Source organism: Triturus cristatus, chromosome 2_2 (genome assembly GCF_964204655.1).
Source record: "Triturus cristatus chromosome 2_2, aTriCri1.1, whole genome shotgun sequence".
In the NCBI taxonomy this organism is placed as follows: domain Eukaryota; kingdom Metazoa; phylum Chordata; class Amphibia; order Caudata; family Salamandridae; genus Triturus; species Triturus cristatus.
In genome coordinates this window covers 858,799,789-858,820,229 of record NC_140582.1, presented here as the reverse complement: position 1 = coordinate 858,820,229, position 20,441 = coordinate 858,799,789, and the positions used below count along the sequence as shown (strand labels likewise).

The 20,441-nt window shown below is 47.8% G+C and overlaps 1 protein-coding gene across 1 annotated transcript in view; it reads right to left on the bottom strand.

Moving 5' to 3' along the window:
* Positions 1-20,441, bottom strand: part of RFC1 (replication factor C subunit 1) — a 765,282-nt gene that overhangs the window by 394,842 nt on the left and 349,999 nt on the right. Inside the window, exon 8 of the mRNA XM_085642249.1 lies at positions 19,453-19,537. Coding sequence (XP_085498375.1) covers positions 19,453-19,537 — 85 coding nt within the window. The remainder of the gene's footprint in view (positions 1-19,452; positions 19,538-20,441) is intronic.

Here is a 20,441-nt window from a genome sequence, read left to right as displayed (position 1 = left end):
GCAGGCTTGTGGAGGATGTGATCTATCCAGCGCCAACGTCTTTTCAGGACTTCTTCATGAGCAGGGAGTTCGAAAGTTTTCTGCCATAGGTCACTGTTGCGGATGCTGTTTGGCCAGTGGATTGGGAGGATTTTCCTCAGGTGTGGATGAAGGCCAGGACTTTGTTGGAGGTAGTCACTGTTATTGTCCAAGTTTCTGCTCCATACAGAAGGACCGATTTTACTTTGGTGCTAAAAAGTCTGATATTGGTTTGCAGCATTAGGCCCTTGGAGCACCAGATCTTCTTTAGCTGAATGAAGGCAGTCCTTGCTTTGCCGATTCTTGCCTTGATGATGGTGTCTATGACACTGCCCAGGGAGGTGAAGGCCTCATCCTCTTCTAGTGCATCACCTGCAAGAGTGACTGCAGTTGTACTGGCTGTGTTAGCCATCAGGCTCTTGGTTATTCTCCTGTGGATGTGGAGGCCGAGTTGTGCTGACATGGCTGCCACATTGTTGGTCTTGTCTTGCATCTGTAAATGGGTATGGGAGGTCATCTGCAAAGTCCATGTAGTTGAGCTGTGTCAAAGGTGTCCACTGAATCCCATTCATTTCTTCTCCTTGTTGTGGATGTCTTCATAATCCAGACTATGGCCAGCAGGAAGAGAAAAAGCGAGAGCAAACAACCGAGACAACCACAACACCCTCTCAACTTTTGATAACAAGACATCTGAGACTTATTATAAAAACATGTTATATCCCTGACCGTCATACATCTTGGAGGAACGGAGAACACCACCCTGTCATAAACCTCAAGAAAATCAATGAGTGGCTGGTGTATCTCCACTTCAAGATGGAGGGAAATGCACCTCCCCAGAGATATCTTGATGCCCAAAGACTGGGTGGTCGGCCTTGACCTGAACGACACATAACTCACCATTCCTAGATTTCCACCCCACCACAGATTTCTACAGTTCATTTGGCGACGCTTCCATTCATTCTATAGTATGCCTCTCATAGTGTTCGTGAACGCCTCTTTCCTGACCAAACTCATCCCTAAGAAAAATTGCTCAGCTCTCGTCATCAATCCAGGAGGTTTTTCCAGGCCCACTGCACTACAGAGGCCTGCAGGGAAGGAAAGCCCACCACCTTAAGAAAGGACGCACATCTTCGGAAATGGTTCACTGCCAAAGAGAAAATCAAATTGTGGTTGTCACATATGGAAGCTTGGAACAGAATAACCTTTTTGGTTCCGATCCAGACCTGATCATCAAGTCCGACACCACCAAAAGTGGCTTGGGTGCCAGATGTGGAAAGTTATCCTAGGAGGAAAGTGGTCACTAAAAGAATAACAACTGTACATCAACTGCCTTGGAACAACTGCCTGGCATGGTTATTTTCAGTGCAATGCTGGACCAAGGAAAGAGTCCGGTGCTGCATCCTGCTGAAGAGAGACAACATCTCGGTGGTACGGATCATAAACCACCTCGGGGGCACAAGAACAAAGGCCCGGGCAGATTTGGTCAAGACCTTCTGCGTGGACAATCAGATGTCCGTGACGGTGGGATATATCCCTGGTGCATCCAACAATGTGGTGGACTGGCAATCAAGATATACCCGGGCACAAACCTGTGGAAAGCTGGATCCAAGAGTTTTTAAAGAGATTTTGAATAGATGGGGCACCTCCTTCTTGGTAGACCTTTCTACCTCAGGACTCGATCACCAATTAGGCAGGCACTTCAGTTGGAAAATGGCCACAGATGCAGCCGAATGTGACCCTTTCTTTCAGGACTGGAGCCCACAAATATGCTACGCTTCCCCCCATTCTTGATGACTGCACGACTATCCTCCCAGTTGAGGAGACAACAAGCAGACCTGGTCCTGGTGACCCCAGACCTGGACGATTTCCTTAGTGTTGCATACGCAGGACAGAACAAAATAAAGTGTTCTGTGGTCTCGGCAGTAGAATGACAGGAGGGGCACAAGGGTGATAAGGTAACATTTGCCCAACCGATTTTCCACGCATTTAGTGGCAGAGTCCCTGTCCTGAACTGTATGTAATGTGCTCGTGCCTGAGGGGGTTCAATATCGTCCATATACATGTCAAACTTAAAACAATTTTTAACATTTAAACAGTGGACAGTTAAAGTGCCTTGTGCCGCATTTTTAATACAAAAAGAGTTTACAAATTCCCCAATATCTCTTTTTTAGCAAGGGGGCCATTTTTTTTGTAACGGATTGTGGAACTTTTCACATTTCTTCTAGGCCCAATTTAAAAAGCCACTCCCTGATCCCATTAAACCAGCCTAACTGGCCTTTCTGTCTTTGCAGGGTTAACAATTCCACCACTGCATCCTTCACCGGGATCTGGGTATTATTACTCCATATTCTGATCCAAAACATAAGGGCTTTGAGGACAGCAAAATGTGTGATTGACTTGAGCCCTAGGTCAAGGCATAGCGGCAGTAAGGGTATATTGGTTGGGGGATTCAGGATTACCCTTAAAAATGTATTTTCTGCTACCTCTAACTGTTTTACATTCTCCAACCCCTACAATTCGGCCCCATAAAGGGTCACACCTAGGCCTTTGGCCCTATGTATTTCAAGAATGAGAGAGATTGGGCAGAAAGTGGAGCGTTTTACCCTCTTTGCTATTGCACAGTCCACATGTTGAAGCGCTAGTATACTCTTCTGAATTTGGGGTGACCATGCTAAATTATCACTGATCCTAACTCCCAAATAGTCAAAAGCCCTGACCTGTTCTAGGAGTTGGGTACCCAGCATCATTTTCCCCTTGGTGGACTTATAAGGGTTAAAGCCCATGTATTTTGTTTCGGAGCAGTTGATCGCAAGGCCCCGAACTCTGCATGCTTCTGCAAACTTATTTAGGACGTTCTGAATGCCCATCAGAGTCTTGGAGATGAACAATGTGTCATCTGCAAATAGCAGGGAGGGTATAGGGCTACCTGCTAATCTTGGTGGGTCGCCTACACAATTATATAGTTCTTTTATTAACCCATTTATGTACAGAGTAAAAAGGGTTGGGGCGAGCACACACCCCTGGCGGACCCCTTTGGAGATTACTATGCTGTTTGAAAGGCTGCCATCAGATTTCCACCTAACTTTGGCGTAATTATCATAATGTAGATGAACCAATAGGTGAAGTAAGTCATCTGGGAGTCCTAATTCTCCAAGTATGGCCCAAAGCTTGTTACGAGCAATTGAATTGAAGGCCGTTTTAAGGTTAACAAATACGACGTATAAGTGGCCCTTCCGGATCTTCACTCCCTTCCAGATGAGCAACACGAATCTAAACACTTCATCTAAAGTGCTTGTGGAAGACCTAAAGCCTGCCTGTAGGTGTGAAATAGTGTTGCTCTCCTCTATCCAGTTTTGGAGGCGTAGCAGAATTACTTTACAGAAAACATTTTGGGAAACATCTATAAGACTTATTGGTTGATAATTTGAAGGGTCCACTTTGTCTCCTTTTTTTAAAAAAAATTGGGATTATTTCAGCTCTTTTCCAGGTTGGGGGATATCCCCACCACACTGGATGGCATTGAAGACCTTTTGGAGCAAAGGGCCTCAGATATTAGGCTCGGTTTTATACAGATCTCCTAGGAGCCTATCCAGGCCAGGAGCTTTCCCTGTCTGGAGGAGGTTAATTGTTGTTACTATTTCCTTTATGGTAAACCCTTCAACGTATTCCTGTGTTGACATTGTGGAGCATTCCCCTGCTACTGACACTATTCCGTTTCCTGGATCGGAGGCCACACTACTATAAAGATTTTTAAAGTATTCTTCCCAAACATAAGGCTGAATGTGATAATCATCTTCGCTGACCTGTTTGGTTGAGCCCTTAGAGAGAATGTGCCAGAAAAGCTGGCTATCCTTTTGTTAAGAGGCCTCAGCTAATGTGCGCCAGTTTTCAATCTCCCAACTTCTCTTTGCCTTGTCCTGGGCCCTTTTGTACATCACCTTTCTGCTTTTAATATCGTCTCGTGCCCCCTGCTTTACTGCTGATGTTAGGTTGGCCTGAGCTAAACTGCATTCCTCATTATACTACGGGGCAATATTTCGTCTAAGCGTGTTAAAATTAGAGGCTTTACTAAAGTATGGTTTAATACTTTTAGTTAATTTTTTTAAGCTAGACATAATGAGATCTACATCTTTTTGGTCTAGATCACTAAATACCATGAGTGTTTCAGCCACTTCTTCGTAAATTTTAGGGAGTAATTTACCATCTGCCATGATCTTTGGCCATTTAATTATCCTATTGTTATTCGTGGTTACAGTTGGCGCTGCTGTTTGATGTGTTTGATTATGGAGAGTAGGGAGACCAATTAACTCCAAAAGATCGCTGTCCTCACGATTTTGATCTGTGGCCGGTTTTGATCTGTGGCCGTATGTCAAGGATATGACTTATCCTTGACATACGGCCACAGATCAAGGTCCACCACGATATAATCTATCCTGCTTTTAGTATTCCTCCTCTTAAACGTGAACTTGGCTTCCTCGTCTGAGGATGCGCGCACCCCATGGGCTAAGGTAAGAGATAGAACCTGCTGCCCGACCTTTGTGCATCTTTTTATAGGGGGAATCTGTAGCTTACTTACACCCCTTGCATGCTCTTTTTCCTGTACCAGTTCTTGGATGAAATCTACTGGCTCGTAAGTCGTGTTAAAGTCTACAGCTAGAACAAGATAGGACTCCCCACTACACGTTTCAAGAAATCTGTCAAGTGTTGTTATAATTTTAGTGTGTTTATGATGGCTACTGAACGTATTATATATGTTAAATAGTTTAACGTGGATATTCCCTTTAGGCTAGAACATATCAATGCACAAAATTTCCTGTGAATCTACCTCTATAAGTTTAATTCTGCAGTCTAATGTAGTCTTAGCCCATATTAATAACCCGCTAGCCGGGCGGCCCGCGTTTGATGGCCTTGCCTCAATACTAAATGTGGTAAACCCCGCCCTATACACCCGCTCTGTCGCCCAGGTTTCCTGGAATAGGCACACATCAATGTTGTCCACCATTTTACCCCAGTCAGGGTCACTTAGCTTAGATTTAATTCCCGCAATGTTCAAAAAAAAAAAAAAAAATGTAATGACTGTTCAACACCCATGCCTGTCTGTTGCGGAAAGCTGGTTGTAGGATTTACAAATAGTTGGTCCACAACAGGTGCGCAGGCGGTTGGTGGAGTATGTGGGGAATTATTTCCTCTCTCATTATAGATGTAGTTACTGTTATATGGAGCACCCCCAGATAAGGTGGTTGTGACTACAGTGTGTACCAGCATTGATTTTGCATTCTCTTGCTTCAGTCAGTCTGGACTGTCTAATCTGTAAGAACTTCAAATCTATTACTGATTTCCATGGAAACGTGGTTCTTCCTATTTGGCAGACTCTGAGCAGGGCGAGCATTTGCTGAAAGAAGAGACCCGGATGGCTTAAGGTGATTATAGAAGAAGCCAAGTGGCACTAGCTCAATCCCATGTATTAGAGCCCACCTGGAGGGTTTCCTCCTACTTCTGAGCAATTGCCCTGCTAGATCCGGAGATCTGCAATTAATCACTAGGCAGTCTCCTTCTGCCATCTTCCTTAAGGGGCCAACCCAGTTCACTCTTCGGGCAAATAAAATATCATGGAAACGGGATTTTGAAAAATCAGTATTTTGTGATAGCCAGTAACATACTTTATTCTTCAGATGGATAGTAGATTATTTTTGATTACCCATTAGCGGTGGAACATTCGTTAGAATCACCACATATGGGCAGCAATCTGAGGGGAGGTGTAGAATCATGTCATTGCAGGTAACTGCCCCCGTGGGGGGATTACACAGTTGTGGGGCTGGTTGTCTGGGAGGTTCTATTCCTTCCCTATTTGATAGAGGTCTAGTGATGTTAAATCCAGAATTTTTACCAGAGTGCCCCTCCCCAAGTGGAAGGTGGTTATGCGCAATGACTTTGCGCTGAAAGGGGGCTCCCCGTGAGTCTTGATTGTTTTCCTGGGCAGGAGTCACAGCTAATGGTTGTATTGAGTTACAGTGCCGATTTGCTACTATAGCGTTGGGTTTTGTGTGACTTTTTACGCCTGCTTGATCTACACAATCTAAACATGAGGAATCATAATTCTCTGGCTCTGTTGCAAGTGTGGCAAGCAACTTTCTTATATTTGCCACATTAGCCAGGTTGGTTTCCCCTTTGCATAGAGCCGGGGCTGAGTAAAGTCAAACACTATATAAGACTAAGGGTGGTACAAGGTGTCCAACAAACTTACTTTGGTAAAGTTCTTCTTTGGGAGGAGACGATTTCCGAAAAGTCCAGTTCCATAAAAGGGTTAGGCAAGATAAAAATTGAAAAGCAAGAGGGTGGGCCCAGCCTCCTCCGTAACGTCAGACGTATGCCCAAGAAGAGCCTGTACATGGAGCCATCTTCAGAATATTTTTCCCTCTAGACAACTCCCATCATAACTTTGGGTTACTCTACACTGTACCTACTTCCTCCATCTCTCCGTTTGCAATTCAACTAATTTCTGGGGAATTAGGAGGGTCACATGTGAATTCAGAAAATTCAACAGGCTTCACAACTACTCTTACAGGTAAGTAACCAAATAGTTTTTGTTAGACCTGTCAGCCCTTTGGGTGGTCCCTCCTCATCATTATTTATTTTGACCCACTTTTGCCTCAAACCCTGTTTGAATTTTTCCTTTTTGGGAACCACCAGACTTTTTAGTGTTGCTGCAGATTCAGGGAGCCATTTTACCTACCCCTGAAACTTCTGTCTGAGGGCCTGGAGCACAAAATGGTGGCCACCTGTGACATCACCAGCATCCACTGGAACCTGCTAGCACCTTCCAGAACATTCCAGAACCCTGTGACAGTTGGAGGCGGTTTAGAATGTTGGGAAGCTAAGAGAGAGAGTGGGCAGTTGGAGCTGGCAGTTGGCACCTGACTGGTGAGGAGTGAGCAGCAAAAACGTGAAGGAGGAAGGAGTGAAGCAGCAGGGGTGGAAACTTGTGCCTGGAGTGGGGTCCAAAAACCCACCCTTGATACTAGTCCCTACTGACGGAGCCCAGCCTAGAGCCCTGTGTGGGAAGAAGTCAGAAAAACCATCCTGAGGACCTGGACAGCAGGAACAGGCCTTAGAAACAAGAGAACAGCAAGATCCTGACCTGGAAGCTGGTTTCCCTGAAGTCCGACGTCGAGTAGCCTAAGACCTGGAGCCCGAGGTGGAGAAGCGGCGCTGACTGGAAAAGCAGACGTCGTACCCGGAGCCGCCAGAGGTCGAGAGAGGGCGCCGTCAGAGGTCGTGAGGAATACCAGAGGTCGAGGTGGAAGTCACCCGAGGTCGAGTGAGCGGCGTCATCGGAGGAGTGAAGTCTGCCCTCCGGAGTCGTCGGAGACCGAGGTGAAGTGTAACGGAGGTCGGGAGTGAGGATCGCACTCCGGAGTCGCCGGAACCTGTGAGAATCGTGCCGGAGGTCGGGAGTGGAGGTCGCACTCCGGAGTCGCCGGAAACCTGTGAGGAGCACCGGAGGTCGGGAGTGAGGATCGCACTCCGGAGCCGCCGGAAGTCGACATCGAGGCAAGGCCGGCCGACGTCATCGAAGCCGAGGTCGCCATCGGACCGGAGCCGCCCGAAGTCGACATCGAGTAAGACTGCCCGACGCCATCGAATCGGAGGTCGAGATCGAACCGAGGCCGCTGACATCGAGACCGGATCCGCCTGCCGGCGTCGTCAAAGAACTGACATTGTGCCGAGGCCGCCGACATCGAGCTGGAACCGCCTCACGGCATCGACCCGACTCCAGCGGCGTCGGAGCATCAGAAAAAGGGCAGTAAGTGGAGTAGAGGGCGCCTAAGGCCCTGTGGAGACCTGAGAGACTGCTCTAAGGGGCTAGGGAGGTGCTGGAACCAACCTGACTGTGCCAGGGGTGAACTGGGACTAAACCAGAGAAGTTGTGTGGAGAGAGAGAGCCAGGTCTCTGGTATTTTCCCCCTTTATCTACCTCAGTTTAGGCCTCAGCCTTGACCAAGCCAGGGAGTAGACACCCCCAAGCCTTCCACATCCCCACAAGCTGTGCCTGGGCCAAATCAGCCCTCAGGAATTCAAAAGTGATCTGAATCCATGAGTGTCACTGTCAGCTTTTAAGTATTTATTAGGGGCACTGTATTTATTGTATTTAACCTATTTATTGTTCCACTGTATTTATTGGTCCACAGTATTTATTGATGCACAATATTTATTGGTTACCGTATTTATTGCCTCAGAATATTTAATTGCCTGTCTGTATTGCACTTTTAATTATGCCTTCAGTATTTATGATCACCCCTATTTATTGAATCATTAAGCCAGTATTTATTTGTCCTGCACTTTCTAAAAAGTTTGTATATTGTGATTGTTATTTATTTTCTCCAATCAGCAACTAAGAGAAAAAGCAGATAAAGAAAGTTATTTTCATAATTTTTACGGTGTAGAGTCGTTTTTGGAACGGATGCACGCATGGTTATTGTTTGGGTATGTTGTATGCTTAGCACGGAGCCTGATTCCTGACCACTCGAGCCAAGCTACCACAGTGTGTCCGGAAGACCACCACCACCCCTTCTAGTGTGGGAGTGGTTTTCCAACATGAATTGGTGTTCAGTGGTGGGATAGAGCTGTGCCTACGCATACTCAACAATAACTGTGGGTAGTCCATAGGCCTACACCGGGAGTTTTCTCAAAAGCGGCCTTCCTAATTGTGGGTTTTTGTTTTTTCCAAATTTACTCTGGTGGTGGGAGGAGGTATTATTAAAGGTACCCCCCTGCATAGTTACTGCACAAAAACCTGTCCTCTAACCTGAGTGGGCAAGATGGAGTTTGTACTAGAAAATCTAGAAACGTACACTGTGGCCCAACTCAGGGAGTTTTGCCAGCGGGAGGGGGTGTACTGTCCCCCAGGAGCAAAGAAGGGTGCACTCCAAACCAGCTTAAGGGCTTGGGGGGAGGCACGCCGAGAAAGCAAGGCTGAGGAGGAAGACAGGGATGGAGAGCCTGACCCCGAGGGGGCTGAGATGTACCAACCTGAGGTGGGGAACCTGTCAGCAGGGCCCAGCACCATTTCTAGGAAGGGCAGCAGTGCCTCTAGCGGTGGCTTGTCTGAAGTGGAGCTAACAGACCGGAGGGAGAAAAGACAGCTCACATGGGACTTAGCAAGGCTGGAAAAGGAGAAGGAGGAGCAGAGGATGGCCCATGAATTACGACTGAAAGAAATAGATCTTCAGATCTTGAGAATCGGGGCACAACCTGTTCCTAATGGTGGCAGCCAAACCCAAGAGATCACCAGGGAACCTAAACCATACCTGCCAAAGGACATAGTAGCTAGCTATGGAGTGGGCGACGATATCGCCAAGTGGCTAGCGGCCTATGAGGTCTCGTTGAGGGCCCATGGGGTTCCAGAGAAGTACTGGGGAGGGGGATTGTACAAGTACATGCCTCCAGCTGGTAGGGATGCTTTATTGGCCCTCGAAGAGGATGAGCAGACCCACTACCCCACCATGAAACTGGCGCTCATCAGAAAGTTCGGACTAACACCTGAAAAGTACAGACAGAAGTTCAGGGGTAGTCACAAACTGGGCACGCAGAATTGGGTGGACTTCCTGGACTATGCAAAGAAGGCAATGGAAGGTTGGATTCAGGGCAGTGAAGTGAGGAACTACGAGGGGCTGTTTGACCTAGTACTGAAGGAACACCTGCTCGAGAAATGTTTCCCTGAACTGCGGCAACACCTGGTGGATAGCAAGCTGACCAGTCCCCGGAAGCTTGCTGAGGAGGCGGACATTTGGGCTAGTACCCGGGTGTCCACAAGGGGGACTGGAGGGGATACTCAAAAGGCCGGACAGGGCGCCCCCCAGAAGAAAGAGGGAGGGGAAAAGAAAAAGGAGTTCTCCAAAGGCCCCCAAAATAACTTCCAAGGGAAGGGAACAGGATTCACCCCTAAGGCTAACCCGCCCAGAAACCCTAATCCTGGCCAGAGTCAGCAGCCAAGGGTTGTCCATTGCTATGAGTGCGGTGGCGTTGGACACTATAAAGGAGATCCGAAGTGCTTGAAACGACCACCCCCTCCCACTGGAGGAAAGACCCCCGGAGTAGCTAGTGTAGTGCTCGGGGAGGAGATGCCCTTAACTAAGGGAAGGGAGTGGGCGGGTGTCACTTTAGTGTCCCTGGGAGAACGGGAGATGGTTCCTAAGATCCAGGTGCCCGCAAATACCGCAAAGTATGGGCAATGGGTCACCATCAACGGCCAAAGAGGGGAGGCTCTGAGAGACACAGGAGCCAGTATGACTATGGTGCGTAGCCAACTGGTGTCTCCAGAGCAGGTAATTCCCGATGTACTCCACCCAGCCGCGATGGCTGACGGCAGAACAGGCCACTATCCAGTGGCCGAGGTTCCCTTTGAATGGGGGGGGGGTTGCAGGTTCACTTCGACTTGCCGTAAGCCCTGCCGTGCCAGTCGATTGTCTGCTGGGGAATGACATGGAGCACAACGCTTGGAAGGAGGTGGAATACCGGACTCACACCGAGATGCTGGGTACACCTGACTGGGCCTGTGTTAGCACAAGGTCCACGACTACCCGAAGAGGGAGTTCATTTCGGCTGGAGCCTGGAACAAAGGCCCAGCCAGCTGCCAGTCAAGGGAAGAACCGAGGACAGGAGGAGCCTGCCTCGGCGTCCCCACCCCGTAGGACGGATAGGCCACCGGAGGTGGTGGACCAGGAGTCTGCGGTGGGGGACGTTACCAACCTGGAGGACCTACCCATCCCGGCCGAGTGGCACGTGGAGGGAGGCCCGTCCAGGGAGGAATTCTGCCAGGGCCAGAGGGAGTGCCCTACCCTTGAGGGGCTGAGGCGACAGGCCGAAGCCCAGGCAGCAGGGAACGTTGAAGGGAACTACAGTGTTTACTGGGAGGATGGCCTCCTCTACAGTGAACCCAAGGCACCCCTACACGGATCGTCACGAGCCTTGGTAGTTCCTCAACGTTATCGAGCCTTCCTTCTGGAGTTGGCTCACGAGATACCATTGGCAGGACACCTGGGGCAAGACAAGACCTTCGCCCGTCTTGTCCCACACTTTTATTGGCCTCAGATGAAAGTGTCGTCCGATACCTACTGCCGGACATGTGTGTCTTGCCAAGCCAGTGGGAAAACAGGGGTGAAGCTGAAAGCTCCCCTGGAACCACTTCCTGTCGTTAGCACCCCCTTTGAAAGGGTGGGCATCGACATTGTGGGTCCATTAGATCCGCCGACTACAGCTGGTCACAGGTTTATCCTGGTTCTGGTGGATCATGCCACACGGTACCCAGAGGCAATACCTCTGAGGACCATAACAGCACCTGTTGTGGCAAGGGCCCTGATGGGAATCTTTACCCGAGTGGGTTTTCCCAAGGAAGTTGTGTCCGACAGGGGGACCAACTTCATGTCAGCGTATATGCGGGCGATGTGGAAGGAGTGTGGAGTGACATACCGGTTCACCACTCCTTACCACCCCCAGACAAATGGTCTGGTGGAGAGGTTTAATAAAACCTTGAAGGGCATGATCAGAAGTCTGCCTGAAAGCCTGCGGAGGAAATGGGACGTCCTCCTACCCTGTTTATTTTTTTCCTACAGGGAAGTGCCACAGAAGGGAGTGGGCTTCAGCCCCTTCGAGCTTCTGTATGGGCACCCTGTACGTGGACCTCTTAACCTGGTGAGAGACGGATGGGAAAGAACTCCCAGAAAGCTTCCCCAGGATGTGGTGAGCTACATGCTGGCCTTCCGGAGCCAAATGGCTAAGTTGTGGAAGCAAGCTTCTGACAACTTGGAAGCCAGCCAAGCAGTAATGAAGGCGTGGTATGACCACAATGCTCACCCGGTGGAGTTGGAGCCTGGCCAGAAAGTGTGGGTGATCGAACCGGGAGAGCTTAGTGCCCTCCAGGATCGCTGGTCAGGACCCTTTGAGGTGTTGGAGAAGAAGGGTAAGGCTACCTACTTGGTGGACCTGAAGACCCCTCGTCAGCCCCTGCGGGTGCTGCATGCCAACCGCCTCAAACCCCACCACGAGAGGCCCGAAGTCATCTTGATGATGGTGACTGACGGAGGAGAGGACGTGGAAAGCGAGCCTCTCCCCGATCTGTTTGCGTCTCAAGAGAAGGATGGGTCGGTGGAGGGAGTGATTCTCTCTCCATCTCTAGCTCCTGAACAGCAGGAGGACTGTCGCCAGGTCCTGGGGCAGTACTCCTCGTTGTTCTCCCTTGTCCCGGGTAGGACTCACCTGTGCGTCCATGACGTGGACACAGGAGACAGCCCACCTGTGAAGTCCAAGATCTACCGGATGTCAGACAAGGTGAAGGCCAGCATTCATAGTGAAGTCACTAAGATGCTGGAGCTAGGAGTGATCGAACCTTCTAGCAGCCCCTGGTCCAGTCCGGTGGTGTTAGTACCAAAAGCTGCACCACCGGGTGCCCAACCAGAACTGAGGTTCTGTGTGGACTATCGGGGACTGAATTCAGTGACCAAAACTGATGCTCATCCGATCCCTAGGGCGGATGAATTGATTGACCGGCTGGGAGCTGCCCAATATCTAAGTACCTTTGACCTTACTTCAGGGTACTGGCAGATCTCTTTGACTGATGGAGCAAGGGAAAGGTCAGCCTTCTCCACGCCCAATGGCCACTACCAGTTCTGTGTGATGCCCTTTGGGCTCAAGAACGCACCTGCCACGTTTCAGCGCCTGGTAAACCAGATCCTCACCGGAATGGAGAGTTTCTCTGCTGCTTATCTGGATGACATAGCCGTCTTCAGTAACAGCTGGGAGGATCACTTGCGTCACCTGCAAGCTGTTCTCCAGGCCCTGAGACAAGCTGGATTGACGATCAAGGCCAGCAAGTGCCAGATCGGGCAGGGGTCGGTAGTGTACCTTGGACACTTGGTGGGTAGGGGAGCGGTGCAACCCCTCCAGGCGAAGATCGAGGCCATCATGGCCTGGGAACCCCCCAAGACTCAGACTGAGGTCCGAGCATTTTTGGGCCTCACGGGATACTACCGCCGCTTCGTGAAGGGGTACGGTACCATCGTAGCCCCCCTCACGGAGCTCACGTCCAAGAAACAACCTCGACGGGTAGTCTGGACGGAGGCTTGTCAGCAAGCCTTTGAGAGATTGAAGAAAGCCATGTGCGAGGCCCCGGTCTTAAGGGCCCCAGACTTTTCCAAGGAGTTCATTGTCCAGACAGATGCATCAGAACATGGCATTGGGGCAGTGTTATCGCAACTCAACGAAGAGGGTCTGGATCAACCCGTGGTCTTCCTATCCCGGAGACTACTTCCCAGGGAACAGAAGTGGAGTGCAATAGAGCGTGAAGCCTTTGCAGTGGTATGGGCTCTGAAGAAGTTGCGGCCATACTTGTTTGGCTCGCACTTCCTAGTTCAGACCGACCACAGACCCCTTCGTTGGCTGATGCAAATGAAGGGGGAGAATCCCAAGTTGTTGAGGTGGTCTATTGCCCTACAGGGAATGGACTTTCAGGTGGAACATCGGCCTGGAGTGGACCACGCCAATGCAGACGGTCTCTCAAGGTATTTCCGCCTTAGTGATGAGAACTCCCAAGGGGTTGGGTAGCTCTCCCCACTTTCAGCTGGGGGGGACGCGTGTTAGACCTGTCAGCCCTTTGGGTGGTCCCTCCTCATCATTATTTATTTTGTCCCACTTTTGCCTCAAACCCTGTTTGAATTTTTCCTTTTTGGGAACCACCAGACTTTTTAGTGTTGCTGCAGATTCAGGGAGCCATTTTACCTACCCCTGAAACTTCTGTCTGAGGGCCTGGAGCACAAAATGGTGGCCACCTGTGACATCACCAGCATCCACTGGAACCTGCTAGCACCTTCCAGAACATTCCAGAACCCTGTGACAGTTGGAGGCGGTTTAGAATGTTGGGAAGCTAAGAGAGAGAGTGGGCAGTTGGAGCTGGCAGTTGGCACCTGACTGGTGAGGAGTGAGCAGCAAAAACGTGAAGGAGGAAGGAGTGAAGCAGCAGGGGTGGAAACTTGTGCCTGGAGTGGGGTCCAAAAACCCACCCTTGATACTAGTCCCTACTGACGGAGCCCAGCCTAGAGCCCTGTGTGGGAAGAAGTCAGAAAAACCATCCTGAGGACCTGGACAGCAGGAACAGGCCTTAGAAACAAGAGAACAGCAAGATCCTGACCTGGAAGCTGGTTTCCCTGAAGTCCGACGTCGAGTAGCCTAAGACCTGGAGCCCGAGGTGGAGAAGCGGCGCTGACTGGAAAAGCAGACGTCGTACCCGGAGCCGCCAGAGGTCGAGAGAGGGCGCCGTCAGAGGTCGTGAGGAATACCAGAGGTCGAGGTGGAAGTCACCCGAGGTCGAGTGAGCGGCGTCATCGGAGGAGTGAAGTCTGCCCTCCGGAGTCGTCGGAGACCGAGGTGAAGTGTAACGGAGGTCGGGAGTGAGGATCGCACTCCGGAGTCGCCGGAACCTGTGAGAATCGTGCCGGAGGTCGGGAGTGGAGGTCGCACTCCGGAGTCGCCGGAAACCTGTGAGGAGCACCGGAGGTCGGGAGTGAGGATCGCACTCCGGAGCCGCCGGAAGTCGACATCGAGGCAAGGCCGGCCGACGTCATCGAAGCCGAGGTCGCCATCGGACCGGAGCCGCCCGAAGTCGACATCGAGTAAGACTGCCCGACGCCATCGAATCGGAGGTCGAGATCGAACCGAGGCCGCTGACATCGAGACCGGATCCGCCTGCCGGCGTCGTCAAAGAACTGACATTGTGCCGAGGCCGCCGACATCGAGCTGGAACCGCCTCACGGCATCGACCCGACTCCAGCGGCGTCGGAGCATCAGAAAAAGGGCAGTAAGTGGAGTAGAGGGCGCCTAAGGCCCTGTGGAGACCTGAGAGACTGCTCTAAGGGGCTAGGGAGGTGCTGGAACCAACCTGACTGTGCCAGGGGTGAACTGGGACTAAACCAGAGAAGTTGTGTGGAGAGAGAGAGCCAGGTCTCTGGTATTTTCCCCCTTTATCTACCTCAGTTTAGGCCTCAGCCTTGACCAAGCCAGGGAGTAGACACCCCCAAGCCTTCCACATCCCCACAAGCTGTGCCTGGGCCAAATCAGCCCTCAGGAATTCAAAAGTGATCTGAATCCATGAGTGTCACTGTCAGCTTTTAAGTATTTATTAGGGGCACTGTATTTATTGTATTTAACCTATTTATTGTTCCACTGTATTTATTGGTCCACAGTATTTATTGATGCACAATATTTATTGGTTACAGTATTTATTGCCTCAGAATATTTAATTGCCTGTCTGTATTGCACTTTTAATTATGCCTTCAGTATTTATGATCACCCCTATTTATTGAATCATTAAGCCAGTATTTATTTGTCCTGCACTTTCTAAAAAGTTTGTATATTGTGATTGTTATTTATTTTCTCCAATCAGCAACTAAGAGAAAAAGCAGATAAAGAAAGTTATTTTCATAATTTTTACGGTGTAGAGTCGTTTTTGGAACGGATGCACGCATGGTTATTGTTTGGGTATGTTGTATGCTTAGCACGGAGCCTGATTCCTGACCACTCGAGCCAAGCTACCACAGTGTGTCCGGAAGACCACCACCACCCCTTCTAGTGTGGGAGTGGTTTTCCAACAGTTTTGAAAAGAGAATCTTTTTTATTTTTTATTTTTGCAGTGTGAATCTTTTCTAGATTCACATGTGCATTGGTTCTGCAGAAGTATTCACCTTCTGTGTGAGGCTGGCTTAAAATGAGTATGCATTTACAAACAGGTGATTTAGTACATTTTCTCCCTTCTGTTAGTCTGAATTGCCACACACTGGTGTTTTATGAAGGAATATATGGATAAACATCTGTCTGCCAGGCAGATGTCATTTTTGAAACATTGCTGATGAATGCCAATGTTGCTTCTTTTTTCCTTGTGGAGTGTGGTCTAAGTCTTTCCTCCAAGGTCATGCTTGCTGCCTTATGATATGTTTGAATTGTTTGCACTATCTTGCAATAATACCTTTGGTAACTAGTGATCCCTTAGTTAGTCTTGCAAAGGAAGCAAAAATTGGCTACCCTTCCTGGTCTGTTTTGTTTCTTGAATTTAGTGCACAGCTGCTCTTCTGACATCTAATGCGTATAGATCCCTTTGCGCCCGTGTTTTTCATTGTTACATATTGACGGACAGCTGGATGGCCTGGCTCACATGAAAGTGCTAAACGACCTTTAGGATCAACTGAGGGTTAGTTCTTATGACCACCCTGGCCTTATGAATCTGTAGGTAAGGCCCATGTATAATGAGCACTGGTAACTCACTGACCCTATGAAGCGAAGTAATGGCAACAAGAAAGGCTGTCTTGAGTATCAAGTATTTGAGTCCCGCTTTATGCATGGATTCAAAGAGTGGTCTCATTAGAAGAGCTAGCGCAATGTTCAAGTTACACACTGGTGTGGGTGCCAATCCTGGCAGCAGCACTCTTAAACCCAAGAATCTATTTTTTTTTTTTACAGGTGTGTCGAAGAAGCGTCTTTCTAAGATGCCCAATGTTTATGCCACTATGACTGACTGATCCATGTTTAAGGAACATGGAGGAAAGATCTTCCACCAAATATTGCATTAGGTGTCTGACAATAGTAGTGATTTCATCAAGCGGTCTATTAGTCCTTCTCTAATGCACCTGTGGACAAACCTGTTCAACTTGGCGCTGTAACACTTTCATGTGTCCGGTTATCTGGCCTCCCTTAAAACGTCCATACATCTTTGGATGAATCTGAATTTGTGCCACGCTGCTCAGCAAAGACTGGCTCGCACCAAATCGCATACGTGCCATTTCTGCATTGTTAACATGTCCTGAGTGTTGTATAACCTGATCACCCTGCTTTCTGATATCTCCACAAGGCCAGAGAACCAAGTTTGTCTTGTTCACAGTGGGGCTATCAGTATTAGTCTCATGGGTGTCTTACTGCACCTGTTAATCACTAGTGGGTATCAGTGCGATGGGGAAAATAGTAAGCAATTTTCCCTGACCAATCTATTGACAGGTCAGTCCGTTGGGAAAAGTGATGAAAATTACCTGGATAAAAAGTCTTGGCACTATGTATTTTGCAAACAGACCCATACCGGTGTGCACTATTTTTGGAAAAGTGTTGCTACTATTGCTTGCTTTTGCTCCCATTCATGAGAGGCACTTGCCTGCCTGTTTAACCGGTCTGCTTTTGTATTTTGAACGCCGGGCAGATGTATGACTACTACCTTTGCATTTCTCTATTTAGCCAATTTCGATATGTCCTGGGCAGCTTGAACAGTGCATGCAACTGTATTCCTCCATTTGTTGAGGTTAAACATTGTAGCTGTATTGTCTGTCTGGATTTGCACAGTTTTTCCGCTGATATGTGCATGGAAAAAAAAAAGCTGTCCTTAGTTCTAGCACATTTATGAGCGTCACAGCTCCTACTGGATTCGACAGACCCCTGATGCTCAGTTTTTCCATGTGCGCTACCCACCCTGAGTGGAACACATCGGTCGTGATGGTAAACAAATTAGTTTGTTGTATGAAGGTTCTGCCTACTCCAATGTTCTTTTTGTTCTATCATTTTAGTTCATTTTCAAATTTCTCTGTGATAATCACCATGTCCTCTCAACTCCAGACTACTGGTTTTGAAGACATTCCTGGATTGGTTTCATGTGGAGCCTGACAAAGGGTATCAAAGGCATGCACAATGTCATCATGCCCATTAGTTTCAGCACAGTTCTCACTGCCAAGAGTGTTACCTTTCTGGTAGAGGCAAGCATGCTGTTTTAATGCCATGACACTTTGGAATGGGTCGTAGTTCTTCAAACAGTCTCGCTCCCAAGAATGTCTTTTCTCGCTCAAGCACAGAAGATAACTATTCTAGGTTTAGGGAGAATCCCAAACATTGACGAACTTGCATCATTGTTTGTATGCTTTTCTGACATTGTGTGAGCGATTTTGCCTTTACTAGACAGTCATCTAGGTAGTCATACACACGTATCTCCTCTCTTCTCAAGTGTGTTGCCACTAATGCAAGACATTTTGCAAAAACTCTGTGGCAATTTTATCCTAAAGGGAAGTGCCCTGAACAGGTCGTGTACCTTGTTGAATTACTTATCTGTTATTCACCGACATATGCAGGGAGGCGTCTGAGAGCTATGGTAACCATGTAGTTCTCTTTTTGGAATGAGTTCTAGTAATTTGGACGTTTTGGACCTGTGCGCCCTGATTAATTTGTTCAGAAAATGGAGGACTAGGACAGACCACAGTGGCTTGTACAGTTTTCACACCAGAAAGTAAATGGAGCAGACTCTATTTTATTTCATTTCTTAGTACTTTTTCTATTGACTGCTTCTTTAGGATACCTTCCAGTTCCTGTACGCAAGCTGATTCTTCGTTGCTGCAAGCTCTTTCTTTTGGTTTGAGTCTTAGTGGTTTTACTGCAAGTTCTATGCAATAGTCAGACTGTATGGCGTGGAGTACGATGTATGACGTTGTGTATAATTTCTATAAAGTGACTGCTCTCCATTCCTAGAAGAAACCTCCTATACTGCCTCCTACTAATGCTTTGTGTAGGAGAGCTTCTTTTGACAAGCCATTTGCCTGCGAACCCTCACGACATCAAGCCTCTTTCTCTGACCCAGTATTGTAAGCACCTCTATACAGATTTTACCTATGTTTATTGAGAAAGGCTCTAGAGTTGATCCTCAGGGTGATTGTGTTTGAGGCCGATATCAGATCAGGTGACCAGAAATTCGAGCAGAGTAAGGCTAGCTTCTGATTAACCACCATTGTCTGAGTGGAAGAAAAAGATTGAAAAGTGAGGAGAATGCTTGTGATCTTTTATTGAAAATAGGTTGAGAGATTAAAGTTGACAACAGACAAAACCTCCTTTAACTGATTCCAGGCGAGAGAGATGAAGGATTGATAATAGCAACTCAAACGATAATTACAAACTTCTTATGACTTTTAAAAAGCATATGCAATTCTAGGATACGCAACAGTTACAAGAGGCATTCCTCTATGATGAGCTTTGTCTGGATATCTGGGTTCCCTAGGCATTCACTCCCCACATGAAGAGGTCCACTGACTTCAAAATAAAGTTCTTTCCCTGGATACGTTTATATGGTAACATGGCATACACAAGAGCCTCGGTGGAAACTGAGTTTGTATCGTGCTTACTTTTACTGAACAACCATAACGGTGGAACAAACAGCGGTTGTTCAGAAACTTGAATAGGTAAACTGCAGGCCAGGACTAGTTTTATTTTAAAATGAAAGGAAACATTGGGGGGGGGAGGGGGAGTGATACAGAACAAATGTTTGACACCAAGGGATGCTAAAATACAGTGAAAGGAAGATTATGAGTGCTTGTAAAAGAAGCTTTTAAAGCTAAAAACAAAGTATAAGTTGATCAGTATTTGGAGTACCTGAGCTTGATTGTTTTTGCTTTGTCAATTTGCTCGGACTGGATTTGTCAATTGAGGATTCCTTGTCTTCAGAATTCTTTCGAGCCTATATAGAGAATCAAGCAAATACACATTTTTATTACAATCCGATTGAAAGTTATTGGAGTATCACACAATTAACAATGACACATCGTGTTTACAATCCTTGCAAAACAGACAAGTAGGTGTTTGCATCTTTTATTAGGCATGTTTCTTTGCTGAAGGTTTAGCAAAGCTGACGTTTCGGCTTTAGTATTATCATAAGGAACACATTACTGCATACACGTGGAAACCAACGCACATGCTAGGTTTGTAAGAGAATCGTTTCTATTTCTCTTTTACCTCACTTTCCTTTCACCTACATGTAAATTAATCAAAAACTTAAAAACTGCATCGAAAAAACAGTAATGGGATGACGAAATTTTATGTCAGGACCTGAGATCAAGTACGATTTATTTAATTCTATCTTCTGACACAGGTAACAATCAAACCACCGCTTTTTGTGGAAACCCTGAAAAAACAGCAGACCAAAACAAAACACAAGACTGGGGGCTAGTGGAGTCCCCATATGCCCATGGCCGATCATGCAAGATCTCCCTCTGTTTGAAGTGCTGACAGGACAAGATATATGTCATATTCCTCACTTTTTGAAGGGTTATAATTATCTATTTATTTTCAAGACTGTTTTAGAAAAGCTTAATTGCTATCCTCTGGGATTTCTGAGGAGACGGTATATTCTGGTGACTTTTCAGGCTTCATTTCAATTGCTATCCAGCTGCTGAGATTCCTTCAGCTGTGGGGGATCAGGCCTGGAGAATCCTCCTCTGCATGGTTGTGCTGAACGATACTTGACCAACGCGCTAACTACCCAGGCAGTTTCCTAGTACACTGTACAGGAGCTTCTTCCCTGTTGCAGTAAGGACAGGTGGATAAACTTTCCCTCAGCCAAGCTGATAGCCAAAACTTCTCAC